Here is a 12,701-nt window from a genome sequence, read left to right on the forward strand (position 1 = left end):
ATCTGGGGATATAGTTCAGCATGGAAGCACTGGGTTCAGTCCCTGGCATTGGCCCAAAAGGAAAAAAAGTCAAACATTAAACTTAGTGAAGATAAAACTTCAATTGTATGCATAAATTTCTGAATAATTTGCAGCATAGTTACAGAAGGATTTTTACCAGAAACCTAGAAGTAGTTTTTCCTGTAGCGTAGCTCAAGAGTCAGGAGTGGAAGCACAAACTTATTTTGAGGGAGTATTCTGTGCTGCGGATGCAACTCCGTGAGAGTGCTTGCTTAGCATGCGGGAAAAACAACGTTTTCAGACAGTGCACTCTTTATTTATCCTCTGGCTGCTTTTTTTAGAAGTATTTCATAAAGTAAGCAGTGTTCCAGTTGTCTGTCTAAAAACCTTATAATAAAAAGTATCCAAAATGGCTGAGAACAAAAGGGAAGTAATTTATTGTTCTTTTTTAGGTTAGCAGACCTCTTTAGATTAGGAATACTTCATCTGAAAGGGAAGGTAAAGGAAAACACCTGTTATTTGCAGCTGTAGTCAAGATTGTACTTAGTATAAAAGTTTCTTTCATGGTTCTGGATTTTTCAGATGCCCAGTGTCTGACAGTAGGTCCCAGATATCTAGCTCCACCACTGGGTACCACGGCCTAGCAGTGCAGGTCCTAGTGGTTGATCCTCAAATAAAGCATATATTTACTGAGCTAGTGACTAATGAAAAGAGTGGATTTTTTTGAATTTCAGCTGTTATTCATAAGGCATAGTGGGAAGGAACTTTGCTACATTATCTTATGTGGCAGTCATACTTTCCTAAGAATCCTCCCACTTAATGGTAGTTTACTTAGTTTTTTAGGGCAAAATCTTGATTTTTAAAATTTTTATTATATTTTTATATAATGAGTACACTACTAGGTGGTAACATAGTAAGTTAAAAATGTAAAATCCAAGCAGTTATGAGCAACTTTTGAAACTGAGTTGAAAGACTATTTTTTTTTTTTTTTTTTTTTTTTTTTTTTTTGGTGGAACGGGAGATTGAACTCAGATCCTTGTGCTTGCCAGAGAAGCACTTATTCCACTGTGCCATCTTCCCAGCCCCTCTAGCTTAGTTGAATTGTAGAGTTTGAGGGTTAGGACTTGAGTTCCCAACACTGAACAAAAGAGATTCTTTTTCTTTCTGGTTTTTTTTTTTTTTTTTTTTTCTTTTCTTTTTTTCTCCCCTATTACAAGGGCTCAAACTCGGGACATTGCACTTGCCAGGCAGATCCTTATGCCACTGAGCTATATCTCTGGGCCAAGCAAAAGATATACTGTGGGGGGCCTGCCCCTTAGCTCAGTTCTTTAAGTGGCTGCCTCAACAAAGCAGTCAGGCTCAGGTTGCTGTGGTTCGATCCCCACAACTCAAGCCAGCCAAACCTGCCCTGAAGGCATTGGGAGCAAAAAAAAAAAAAAGATATACTGTGACATGATATTTTGTGCACCACAGACATAAACACGAAGCCCTCTTGGAGGTCATTTACATTTTAAACTGAAGTGAAACAAATGAGCGTTTATTGCTTTTAACCTTTGTCCTATTTTCTAACTGGAGAAGGGAACTCATGTTTGTGTGTTTAAGAGAACTCTTTACTTGGCTGCCTCTAGAATGGAGCTTGTATTTGACCTTGAGTAGTGCCAGGAGGAAAACTGGAACAAGCACAGTGTGATGCCATGTGAATGTTTGGAGCTTAAATCTTTGCCTTCTGATTTTCTGATATTAGATGTCTACTATCTGACATGGGAGAATTAGTTAACTTTTGAGTTTAATTTCTTCTCTGTGTAAGGAGAACTGTAAACCTCCCAAGTAATGTTGGGTTTAAATTCGATTTGTATAGTTTTGCTTTACTTTGGTATGTTTTGTTTTGTTGGGCTGGGGATGTGGCTGAGTGATGGAGTGCTTGCTTAGCTTGCACGAGGCCCTAAGTTTGATATCCAGTATCATCAAAAAATTACTTACCTGTTTGTTCTGTTGAATGGAGTCTCTGTATTGCTCAGCCTGGTGTCAAACTCATGCTCTTCAGCCTCTCAAATAACGTACAGGTGTGCATTGTTGTGCTCAAGCTCTAAGATAATATTTGTGAACTGCTTTGCATTTGTCTGATCTGTAAATGGTTGATAGGGATAAACATGAGTTTCTTTCCTTTATACTGTTTATTTTACCTTTCTTTTTTTAAAGGTAGAGTGTTACTGTGTAGATCCTCCAGGCCTGGTCTCACTACATAGCCCAGGCTGGCCTCAAACTCATAGTGATCCTTCTGTCTCAGCTTCCCAAGTGCTGGGATTACAGACCTGTGCCACCATACCAAAATTCACTTCTAAGATACTGATTAACACTTGGGGGCCCAGCCAAATAGCTCAGCAGATTAAAGTGTCTGCGTAGGCAGATACAGGGACCAGGGTTCAATTCCAGCTGAGGGGCCATGCCCCTAGGGCATGCTGAGACAGCACTTGAGACTGGGTTTGATGGTGCGTGCCTGTAATTCCAGTACATGGAAGGCTGAAAATAGGAGGATCACTACGAGTCCAATCTTTTTAGTGAGACCCTGTAGACCCTGTACTAAATAGACTTACCGTACTGATTGTGACTTGGACAGAAAAGTGGTGTGGTTGCTACTACTTGGAAGCCTTAATTTCCTAAGAGCTTGGTACAGAGCTCTCACCCCTCTGTCTCTAGACTGCTGGAGGTCCTTCAATCTCATTTTCTTCCCTGATTTTGCAAACTGGTCCATATGGCTTAAGCAGTAATTTGATTAGTACATTCATCCAGGACTCTTTACAGAATATCCTGCTTGGAGTATATAGTCAGTTTACTGAACTAAAAGAGTGTGTTTTTACATAGCTGAACAATACTTTCACTGTTTAAAAAAAATATTCTTTATTTGGCAGGTTGACGAGATTAGAGAGATGGTTGATAATGATTTAGGTTTCCAGCAGGCTCCACTGATGTGCTATTCCAGAACTAAAACACTTCTCTTTATTTCTAATGACAAAAAAGTAGTCGGCTGTTTAATTGCAGAACATATCCAATGGGTAAGTGACTTTTAAAAAGTGCCCACAACTAGTTTGTTGTGTAATGAGTTTACCTTGTAGTCTTGTACAGTTCTGATAACTTGTCTACATTTTAGGTAAGGAAGAGTGTGAATATGAGAATTCCTGCATGTAATTCTTTTTCAAGTCACACTAATTTCAGGATAAATCTGTAGACTCAAAAATATTGTAAAAGTTTTTAGCATGTTTCTGTGTTGGAAACTACCTTAGTGGTGACTAACAGCTTACCACCTCTTTGGTACCCAAGATGCAGGTAGGTAGCTGGCTTTTGTTGAGGAAGCAAATTGTACAAAAATTAGATAGTGGAATGAAAAGAAATATGCTCCCATTATGAGTGTTCCACGTACTTGATACAACTCCAAGAGAACAAAAGCTTCGAGACTAGTCATTCTCACTTTGAAATGTATCCCAATTCTGGGCTTTTTTGGCCAAGATCGTGTTTGTGAATTCAATGTATATTATACGAGATTACTGTAAGTTGGTCTCTTTAGCATATTAATAGCTACCTGCTAATTATGCATCATCACAAAAATGATTAAAAAATCAAAACAAATTTGAGTATATTTCTGCATGTTAGGTTACATGTTTTTATTTATTTTTATTAATTTATTTTATGTATTTTAGTGCAGGGTCTTACTGCATAGATCAGACTTGTAGTGATCCTCCTGTTTTCATCCTCCCAAGCTCTGGGATTACAGGTGCACACCACCATACCCAGTCTCAGTCGATGTCTCAGCCCACCTTGGGGGCGGGGCCAGAATAGCTGGTGCTGGGGATTGAACCCTGGCCCCTACACTGCCTAAGCAGGTGCTTTAGTCCACTGAGCTATCTGGCCAGCTCTGGTTTACATGTTTTTAAAGTAAGCCTGAAATTATATAGTTCTTTTGAATCTTGTTATGACAAACTTAGTTGTAAATAAATAATTACTAAGTAGTTTCAGGTTGTAATATAAAATGTCTGAGTCATAGAGGTTTGCTATACTGAGATTGAGTAAATTTTCCATAGTGCAAGCCATTTTTAAATTTCTATTCCACCTTGTTCTAAAAATGACAAGCAGTGTTGAGACTAGAAAGTAGTTTATGTAGTATTCATTCTTTTTTTTTTTTGGTGGAACCGAGGGTTGAACTCAGGCCCTTGCGCTTGCCAGGCAAGCACTTACTCTACTGAGCCATGTCCCCCGCCCCCTGTAGTGTTCATTTTTAGTTGTGTTGTTTGATTGCTTTTAAGTTTGGCTCTATCTATCTATCTATCTATCTATCTATCTATCTATCCATCCATCCATCCATCCATCCATCCACCCACCCACTTTAAAAAGAAGAGAGTATGAGGAGGAAAAGGTAAGTTCTTAGTTTCTTTGCTGTCTATTCTTATTTCATGCATAGCTGTGAATCCGAGACCTGTGCAGGCTGTCACAAGACCAGATAATGCCACTGAGTTCTGACCGTGTTTTTCTATTTATTTATTTATTTATTTTAATGTATGTAGTACAGGGTCTACAGGGTTTCACTACATAAATTGGACTTGTCGTGATCCTCCTGTTTTCAGCCTGCTAAGCAGCTGGGATTACAGGATGTGTCACCATGCCCAGTCTCTGTTAGTGTCTCAGTGCTTCCCAGGGGTGGGGGCAGCACAGCACGCTACGCCAGGAATTGAGCTCTAGTTCCTGCATCTGCCTAAGTGGGTGCTTTAGTCCGCTGAGCTATCTGGCCGGCCCTCATGTTTTTCTTTTTGAACAGAGTTTTGCTATGCAGTTCAGGCTGGCCTTGATTTCATTTTTTTTTTTTAATTCATTTTTTAGCCCAGGTTGGCTTTGTACTCCTGGTAATCCTCCTGCGGCAGCTCCCCAGGGATTACAGGCGTGTATGGTCAGACCATGCCGAGCTTACTGGGTTTTTGCTGACCCTCAGAACATAGGAAGTGAGAACTAATGCTGAGGGCCTGTCATCAGCTCCTGCTGGTGTTTTATATATATTACTTTATCTGATCTCAAAGTGAGAGACTGTAGAACCCCAGCTTAAGCTTCGAGGAATTAAGTGACTTTCTCGTTGTTACAGAGCAGAATGGAGATCCAGATTGGCCCATTTTCTGAGAATAATGAGGGAAGCGTAAGTGGTCTCTGTTGCTTTAATCAGAAGCAAGACAAATGCTGTGTTCTTTTCAGCTTGTTCAGTACTAGGCAATAGCAAGGTACTATTCTCACTTTATTTTTATTTTATTTACTTTTTATTTTTATGTATTTGGTACAAGGTCTCACTTCGCAGCTTGAACTCGTGGTGATCCTCCTGTTTCAGTCTGTCTCCCCAGCGCTGAGAATACAGGTGTGCTGCACTGCGCCCTGACTCCCTGGCCCCCCTCAGTGTGCCTGGGGGTGGGACCAGCATGGCCTGTGGTGCTGGGGATCAAACCCTGGTCCCTGTGCTTGCCTAAGCAGGTGCTTAGTCTGCTGAGCTATCTTGCCCTATTCTCACTTTAAACATGTCCCAATTTGACATTTCTCAGGGCTACAGAGTCATAGAAGAGAAACTTCCAGTTATCAGGTCAGAAGAAGAAAAAGTCAGATTTGAAAGGCAAAAAGCTTGGTGCTGCTCAACATTGCCAGAGCCTGCAATATGTGGCATTAGCCGGATATGGGTGTTCAGCCTGATGCGCCGGCAGAAAATAGCATCCCGCATGATTGAATGCCTGAGGTAACTTGGTAATACTCGTCATATCACTTGCCGTAGTTTGTGATTTAAGATGACCTTTATTTATTTATTTTTCTGTATTTTCCATGTTACTTTTATTCTATTTTTATTTTTTTGAATATATTTTTTATTGAGAAATAAATATGAATGAGACAGTTTTACAGCTGATTAATAGGACAGTTTTGATAGTCAATACACTGTCCATTGTTACCTTCTTAGTGGTTATCCATAGTATAAGAAGCAGACAGGATATTAAGATGACCTTTAGTACAAAGTTAGTCATATGTTAAAATTGGTATTAGAAATTTTTTATAAGATTGTCATTGTATTGGGTCAGTGTATTTTTTGTGTGCTGTTAATCTGAGAAGCAAGAAAAACACTGCAGATTAACTATTAGGAGACCATTTTTCCTTACTTTGTATCATCGGGCCAATAGAAAACCACTTATTATGAGCCCTATTTTACATTGGAGAATTTTAAATGAAAATATGTGGAAAGTCTTTGAAAGTGCAACTTTTAGAAAAACGTGTCTTAAGAATGTTACAGTATTTGTAAACCAAGTTTCATTAGTTTTTCTTGTATAACTTGATTATTTATCAGAGGTATAAAGAAGAAACAAGACATATTGTAGGCTGGCTGCCCCTCCTCTCTTGTCTCTCCTCTCTTGTCTCTCCTTCTTTCTTGTCTTTTTTTTTTTTTTTTTTTTAATGTATTTTAGTACAGGGTCTACAGCATCTACAGGGTCTCACTACATAAACCGAAGTGGTAGTGATCCTCCTGTTTTCAGCCTCCCAAGTGCTAGGATTACAGGCATGCATCACTGTGGCCAGTCTCAGTCACTGTCTCAGTATGCCCCAGGGGTGGGGCTGGCACCCAAGGGATTGAACTCTGGCCGCTGTGCTCTGCCTAAGCAGGTGCTGTATTCTGCTGAGCTATCTGGCTGGCCCTTTCTGTCTTTCTTTCTACAGTGTCTTGCTGTGTGTCCTGGGGCTGGTTTCTAATGTCCAGAAATTCTGTCTTACCCTCCTGAGTGCTGGGATTGTAGCCGTGCACTGCCATGTCTGGCAAAGTTTTGGGGTTTGCTTTACAAAGCACCTTTGATAAAAGATTAGTGGGAATTCAGAAGTTTTATGTAGTTTATGTTTTTTGTTTATAGAATCTTTGTCTACTGTTATCTGTAGGAGTAGCCTACAGAATAGTCTATTATTGGAGATCCAAAGGTTTTAAGACCTTATTAGATCCTTCATATGGATCTGCTCTGTCTGCCTCAGTTTATTAAGTAATGATCCAGAAGAGCTCAGCCCTTCCCACTCTTCTTTTTTTTTTTAATATCTTCCCACTTTTGTCATAATGAAAGGCAGATCTGTTTTTAGGTCTTTTGAAAGTAAGCTATAAAGTGAGCTGATGAAATAAGAGGGGCTAGGGAGATAGCTCAGTGGCTTAAGCACCTGTTTTGGCAAGCGCAAGGTCCTGAGTTCAGTCCCTGGTACCAAAAAAAAAAAAAAAAAGAAAGAAACAGTAATCCTGGGACTGGGGAGATAATTCGGGAGGCTAAGCACCTGCCTAGCAAGCGCAAAGACCTGGGTTCGATCCCTGGTACTGCGTACTGTGCTGGCCCCAAAACCAGGTGTGGTGGTGCGCTTCTGTAATCCCAGCGCTGTGGAGGCTGAGACAGGAGGGTCACTATGAGTCCAAGCTGCATAGTGAGATCCTGTACCAAATAAATAAGTAAATGTTTAAAAAGAAATAAGCAGTAGTCCTAGCCAGGTTGCAGTGGCAGATGCCTCAACTGTGTAGGAGTCTGAAGCAAGTTCAAGTCCAGCCTTGGCAGCATAGCAGTTTAGTGAGTCCTTGTCTCAACATGGATTTGGTATGTGGTTCAGTGCAAGAACTCTTGAGTTTAATCTCCAGTACGGCAAGTAAGCAGAGGTTTGTTCTTTTTTTTTTTTTTTTTTCAGAATATATTTATTGGGAAAAAGAAAGTTTCTGTCCTAGAGAGGGACAGGAGGGGGTCCCCCGAGCTGGTGGTCTTCCGCAAGCAGATTTAAAGCAGAGTATTCTCTCTCTTTTCAAATCTTGTGGCAACTGTAAATGGCTCTAGTTTATTTTATTTTAAATTATAGTATTTATATTTTTCCTGTTTGATAAGCGAGTAACCTTTCTATTAAAGCATGTTTTCCAGGAGAATCACTATGAGTCCAATCTAGTAGTGAGGCCCTAAACACCCTGTAGACCCTTCCCTAAAACACAGAAAAAATAAAAAAATAAAACTTCTATACAAACAAAAAACACATGTTTTCTTTTTTTTTTTTTTTTTTTTTTTTTTCAGAACCAGGGTTTGAACTCAGGCCCTTGTGCTTGCCAGGGAAGCACTTATTCTACTGAGCCATCTCCCCGGCCCCAAATTTATGTTTTAACTTTTTTTTTTTTTTTTTTTTTTTTTTTTTTTTTTTTTTTTGCGGAACCGGGGATTGAACTCAGGCACTTGCGCTTGCCAGGGAAGCGCTTATTCCACTGAGCCATCTCCCGGGTCCCCAAAAAACACATGTTTTCTACTTTCATCACCGTTTCCTCTGTGGGCTTCTTGTCACCAGTGTCCAGAATTTGTTGTGAAGATAACCGTGTGAATAGTCAATTAGCAGGATAGATCCTGGCAAAAATGTAACAAGTCTCTTTTCAATAATAGCTTTTCTGAGATACAGTCATACGCCATAAGATCTGTTTCAAGTTTATAATCCAGAGGACATCACCACTATTTCATTTGACAGTATTCTGCCAACCCCTTGCCCAGAGACCAGGATGAACTATACTCCTTAGCAGTGACTGTATTTGCTTTGTCCCTAGTCCTTGGGGGTCTCTAGTCTGCTTTCAGTCTCAATGCATTTGCCTATCCCAAACATTTTACACTTTTTTTGTTGTTGGTATAGGGAATCAAACTCAGGCCTCACCCTTGCCGACATGCTCTGTGCCATTGAGGGGCATCCCTGGCCCTCCAAACATTTCATATTCTTGTAAGTAGAATTCTACAGTGGATGACTTGTGAATGGTGTCTCTCACTGACACGCTTTCAAGTATCTTCCATGTGCAGGGCTGGGGAGCTAGCTCAGCAGCATAAGCACCTGCCTGGCAAGCATGAGGTCTTGAGTTTGCTCCCTGGTGCTTAAAAAAGGTCACCCATGTTGCAGTATAATATAATTTTGCTTCATATTTTCTTTTTTTTTTCCTTTCTGTATTTAGTATAGGGTATACAGGGTCTCACTATGTAGCTTGGACTTGTAGTGATTCTCCTGTTTTTAGCCTCCCAAATGCTGAGATTAGAGGTGTGTGCCACCATACCCAGTCTTAATCCCATCTCAGCACACCCCACGGGCGGAACCTGGCAGGCATATTTTCTTACTGTCAAATACTACAATATTATGTCACTCAACTACATTTTTTTTATTCATCTTGGATAAATGAATAAGCCCATTTGGGTTGTTTGTACTTGGTGGTTATTATGATTAATATTACCCTGAGCATTCATCTGCAAATTTTTGTTTGAATGTATATTTTTATTTCTCTTGGCTCTACCTTCAGGAGTAGAATTGTTAGACTGTAGAAAGTGTTAGCTCTGTGTTTGATGTTTTTGAGGAGTTGCCACGCTGTGCACCACAGTGGTTGTCTACCTTACTGTTCCACCAGCAGTGTGTGAGGGCTGTTTCTTCACACCATCAGTATCACTTGTTAATGTCTTACTGTTTTTTAATCTTTCAAGTAATGCTTACTTAAATCTTACATCCACTGTTAAATTGTGTTTTAAAATTCTTATTTTATTGCATAGGGTTTTTTTGGGGGGGGTACAGGGTCTCACTATGCAGCTTGGGCTCATAAGTGATCCTCCTGAGTTCAGCCTCCCAGCTGCTGGAATTACAGGTGTGCGCCACCACGTCCAGTCTTGTGGCCAGAGGGCGATACTGGTGCAGCTGTAGCAGCCACAGCAGCTGCAGCATGTGGTGCCGGGGATCGAACCTCAGTCTTTGTACTTGCCTAAGTAGGTGCTTTAGTTTGCTGAGCTATTTTGCCAGCTCTTGCGTAGCTCTTTATGTTGCTATAAGTCCCCCTGCCATGCATATGATCAGCAAGTATTTTGTACTCTTTTGTTTTTGATGATACCTTTTTTTTTTTGATACCTTTAAAGTACAGAGGATTTTAATATTTTTTGAAGTTGTTATTTACTGACTTATTTTTTAGTTTCAGTGATTGAATTTAGGACCTTGTGCTTGCCAGTCAGGCACTTGGAGGTTTTTAATTTTTTTTTTGTTGTTTTTTTTTCAGAACTGGGGATTGAACTCAGGACCCCGCCCTTGCCAGGCAAATGCTTATCCTACTGAGCTCTCTCTCCCTGGCCCTGTTATTCTTTTTTATGTTGTTATAAATAGAATTTGTTCAAAGTTTTATTTTTGGATTGTTCCTTGCAAGTATATAACAAATACAAGTGATACTTGCATATCAGACTTACATACGTAACCTGTTAAACTCCTTTCTTAGATTGCACAATTTTCTGTGACTGCCATAGGGTTGCTGCGTATAAAGTCTCACCATTTGGAGAGTAGCTTTGTTTCTCTTTCTTCTGGATGCTCTTTGCTGCTTTCTCTCCTCCAGCTGGCCTGGTGGGAGCCTCCAGGACTTAGGAGGCAGAGCAGCTTCTAGTGCTCTTTTTTTTTTTTTTTAGTGCTCGTTTTTGAAAACAGTTTTCGGCCTTTCCCCATTAACTCTGATGTTTCTTGATTCCCTTGGTTAGTTTCTTGTCTTTGCTGTTGAGTATTTTTATCATGACCAGATATTGAGTCCATGTTTTTACATTGTTGCTCTTATTTAGAAAATTTTTAAAGTCAAATATTGATAATAGGGGGCTGGGGGTGTGTAGCTCAGCTGCGTAAGCACCTGCCTGACAAGTGCAAGGTCCTGAGTTGGATCCCTGGTACCGCCAAAAAAAGATAGATAGATAGATAGATAGATAGGTAGGTAGATAGAGATAATGTTTTAGGTGAATAGTTATTTTAGCAGTCTTTAGGATAATATATCATTCCTGAATGGTTTTTCTAGTCAAAATGAATTTGACAGGGGCCAGGGAGTTAGCTCAGTAGAATAAGTGCTTGCTTGGCAAGTGCAAGGGCCTGAGTTCAATCCCCGGTTCCGCAAAAAAAAGAATTTGACAGTTTTTTCCAGTTTTAAGGTTAGAAATACTAATTTTTTTAACTTTCTGTATTCTTCCCCCCCCCTTTTTTTTTTCTTAATAGGAGTAACTTTATATATGGCTCATATTTGAGTAAAGAAGAAATTGCTTTCTCAGATCCCACTCCTGATGGAAAACTGTTTGCGACACAGTATTGTGGCACTGGTCAGTTTCTGGTGTATAACTTTATTAATGGACAGAATACCACCTAAAGTAAATCTGCCTGCAGTACTAGAAGACATCTGTCTGTTGAAGAGAATGGATTGGTTGCTGACTTTAACCAGGAACTAGGGCCATTTTTATTACAGTGAACTCAGGACTGGCAACAACCATGTGGTTGTTCCATTTTCATAAAATTGGAAACAATGCAGTAATAGCTTATTGCTTTGTTAAAAAAAGAAAATATTTTATTATCTTCTACAGAAATTTATGATTGATGTATTTTATCTATAGTTATTTAGACATGTTTACATGCAGCAGATAATTTGTTCATAGTGGACTGAAAACTAATGCAAGGACTATGGTCTCAGTGATAAGTATATTTTGAAGTTCTTTATGGAAATATACCAGTGTAGCTTGGTACTGTATTTTTTTATATTGATCTGCTGATACCAGTTACAGGTTTAAAGATTGTATTTTCCCAGAGTGCAAACCAATGTTTGAGTTACTGTTGAAGGATGTTGCAGTGTTACTTGTTTAGGAATTTGAAGCTAATTTAAAAGGCCTGAAGTACATTTTGAAGAAACCCCTAACGAGAAGGAAAGTTATAATCTGCAGGAGAATTTGGGATAGTGGGCTTTTTCTTCCATTTCTCTTTCTTCTCCTTGATGGCAGGAAGACAGAAAGGGGTGAAGAACAGGCTTTCCTTCACAGAGAGTACAGCTGGCTAGAATGTGAAGAGTGCCCTCTGGGTTCAGAGTTGTATTCTGGTTTCATTTCCTGATTTTTGTTTTTATATAAATGGCAACTTGGCACAACTGGGCTGTGAACAAATCTCCAAGAGGACCCTAAAACCCATGGCATAGCTGCAAGCTAAGCGTTGATGGCTTGGTATCTGCCTGTTACTCCTCAGAATCGCTGCACTGCGTGTGTGCCCTCCTTATGGGACTTCATTTGATACTTGTCTGTCCTTCCCAGGACCCTCTGCTTTTAAAGGGTTTATATACTGAGAACTGCTGTGGCCTTTTATGATGTATATAAAGTAGAATAAAGTAATAAAATACTTGATAGCTTTTTCTAAGTGATAAATGTATTAAGATAATGTTGTATTGTCATTTGTGCTTTTTGAGGGTGTTTGAGACCTTGAAATATGTTTAAAATATTGGCTTCTTAAAGGTAATTTTTATAAGTTTGCCAAAGGATCATTATTCAGCAGCAGCTCAGCAGAACGTACTCTGCAGATGGCAGATTCTTTTGTGATTACTTTAGTAACATGTTACTTTTCCAGTCTTTGATAAAAATAAAGGGCAGAGCCTGAGCATGAGAAATGACTGTATCTCTGTTAAAAACTGGCTGCAGTTCAGGGCCTTACTTAGGGCTTTATCCCCTGCATACTGGTGCTTTTGTTGTGGTGGTGGTTATTTCTGTGACTTTTAGTTTTCAAGACAGGATCGAGGCTAGCACTGAATTCTTACTCATCCACGGCTGGTAGTGAACTTTTGGTCCTCCTGTGTCCCGAGTGATTGGCTGTGCTCATTTAATTTTAATTTTAATTTTGTCTTTTTGAGACAG

At 39.7% G+C, this 12,701-nt stretch overlaps 1 protein-coding gene across 2 annotated transcripts in view; it reads left to right on the forward strand.

Moving 5' to 3' along the window:
* Esco1 (establishment of sister chromatid cohesion N-acetyltransferase 1) overlaps positions 1 to 12,356 on the forward strand; it is a 47,438-nt gene extending 35,082 nt beyond the window's left edge. The window contains exons 8-10 of one of the 2 annotated variants that reach the window (XM_004635783.2): positions 2,910 to 3,053; positions 5,571 to 5,758; positions 11,035 to 12,356. In XM_004635783.2, the coding sequence (XP_004635840.1) occupies positions 2,910 to 3,053; positions 5,571 to 5,758; positions 11,035 to 11,182 (480 nt within the window). In that variant the 3' untranslated portion in view covers positions 11,183 to 12,356. The remainder of the gene's footprint in view (positions 1 to 2,909; positions 3,054 to 5,570; positions 5,759 to 11,034) is intronic. The other variant, XM_023720357.1, reaches the window with a different exon arrangement.
* Positions 12,357 to 12,701: the final 345 nt, after the last annotated feature.

Source organism: Octodon degus, unplaced genomic scaffold, assembly GCF_000260255.1.
Source record: "Octodon degus isolate 3935 unplaced genomic scaffold, OctDeg1.0 scaffold00075, whole genome shotgun sequence".
Taxonomy (NCBI): domain Eukaryota; kingdom Metazoa; phylum Chordata; class Mammalia; order Rodentia; family Octodontidae; genus Octodon; species Octodon degus.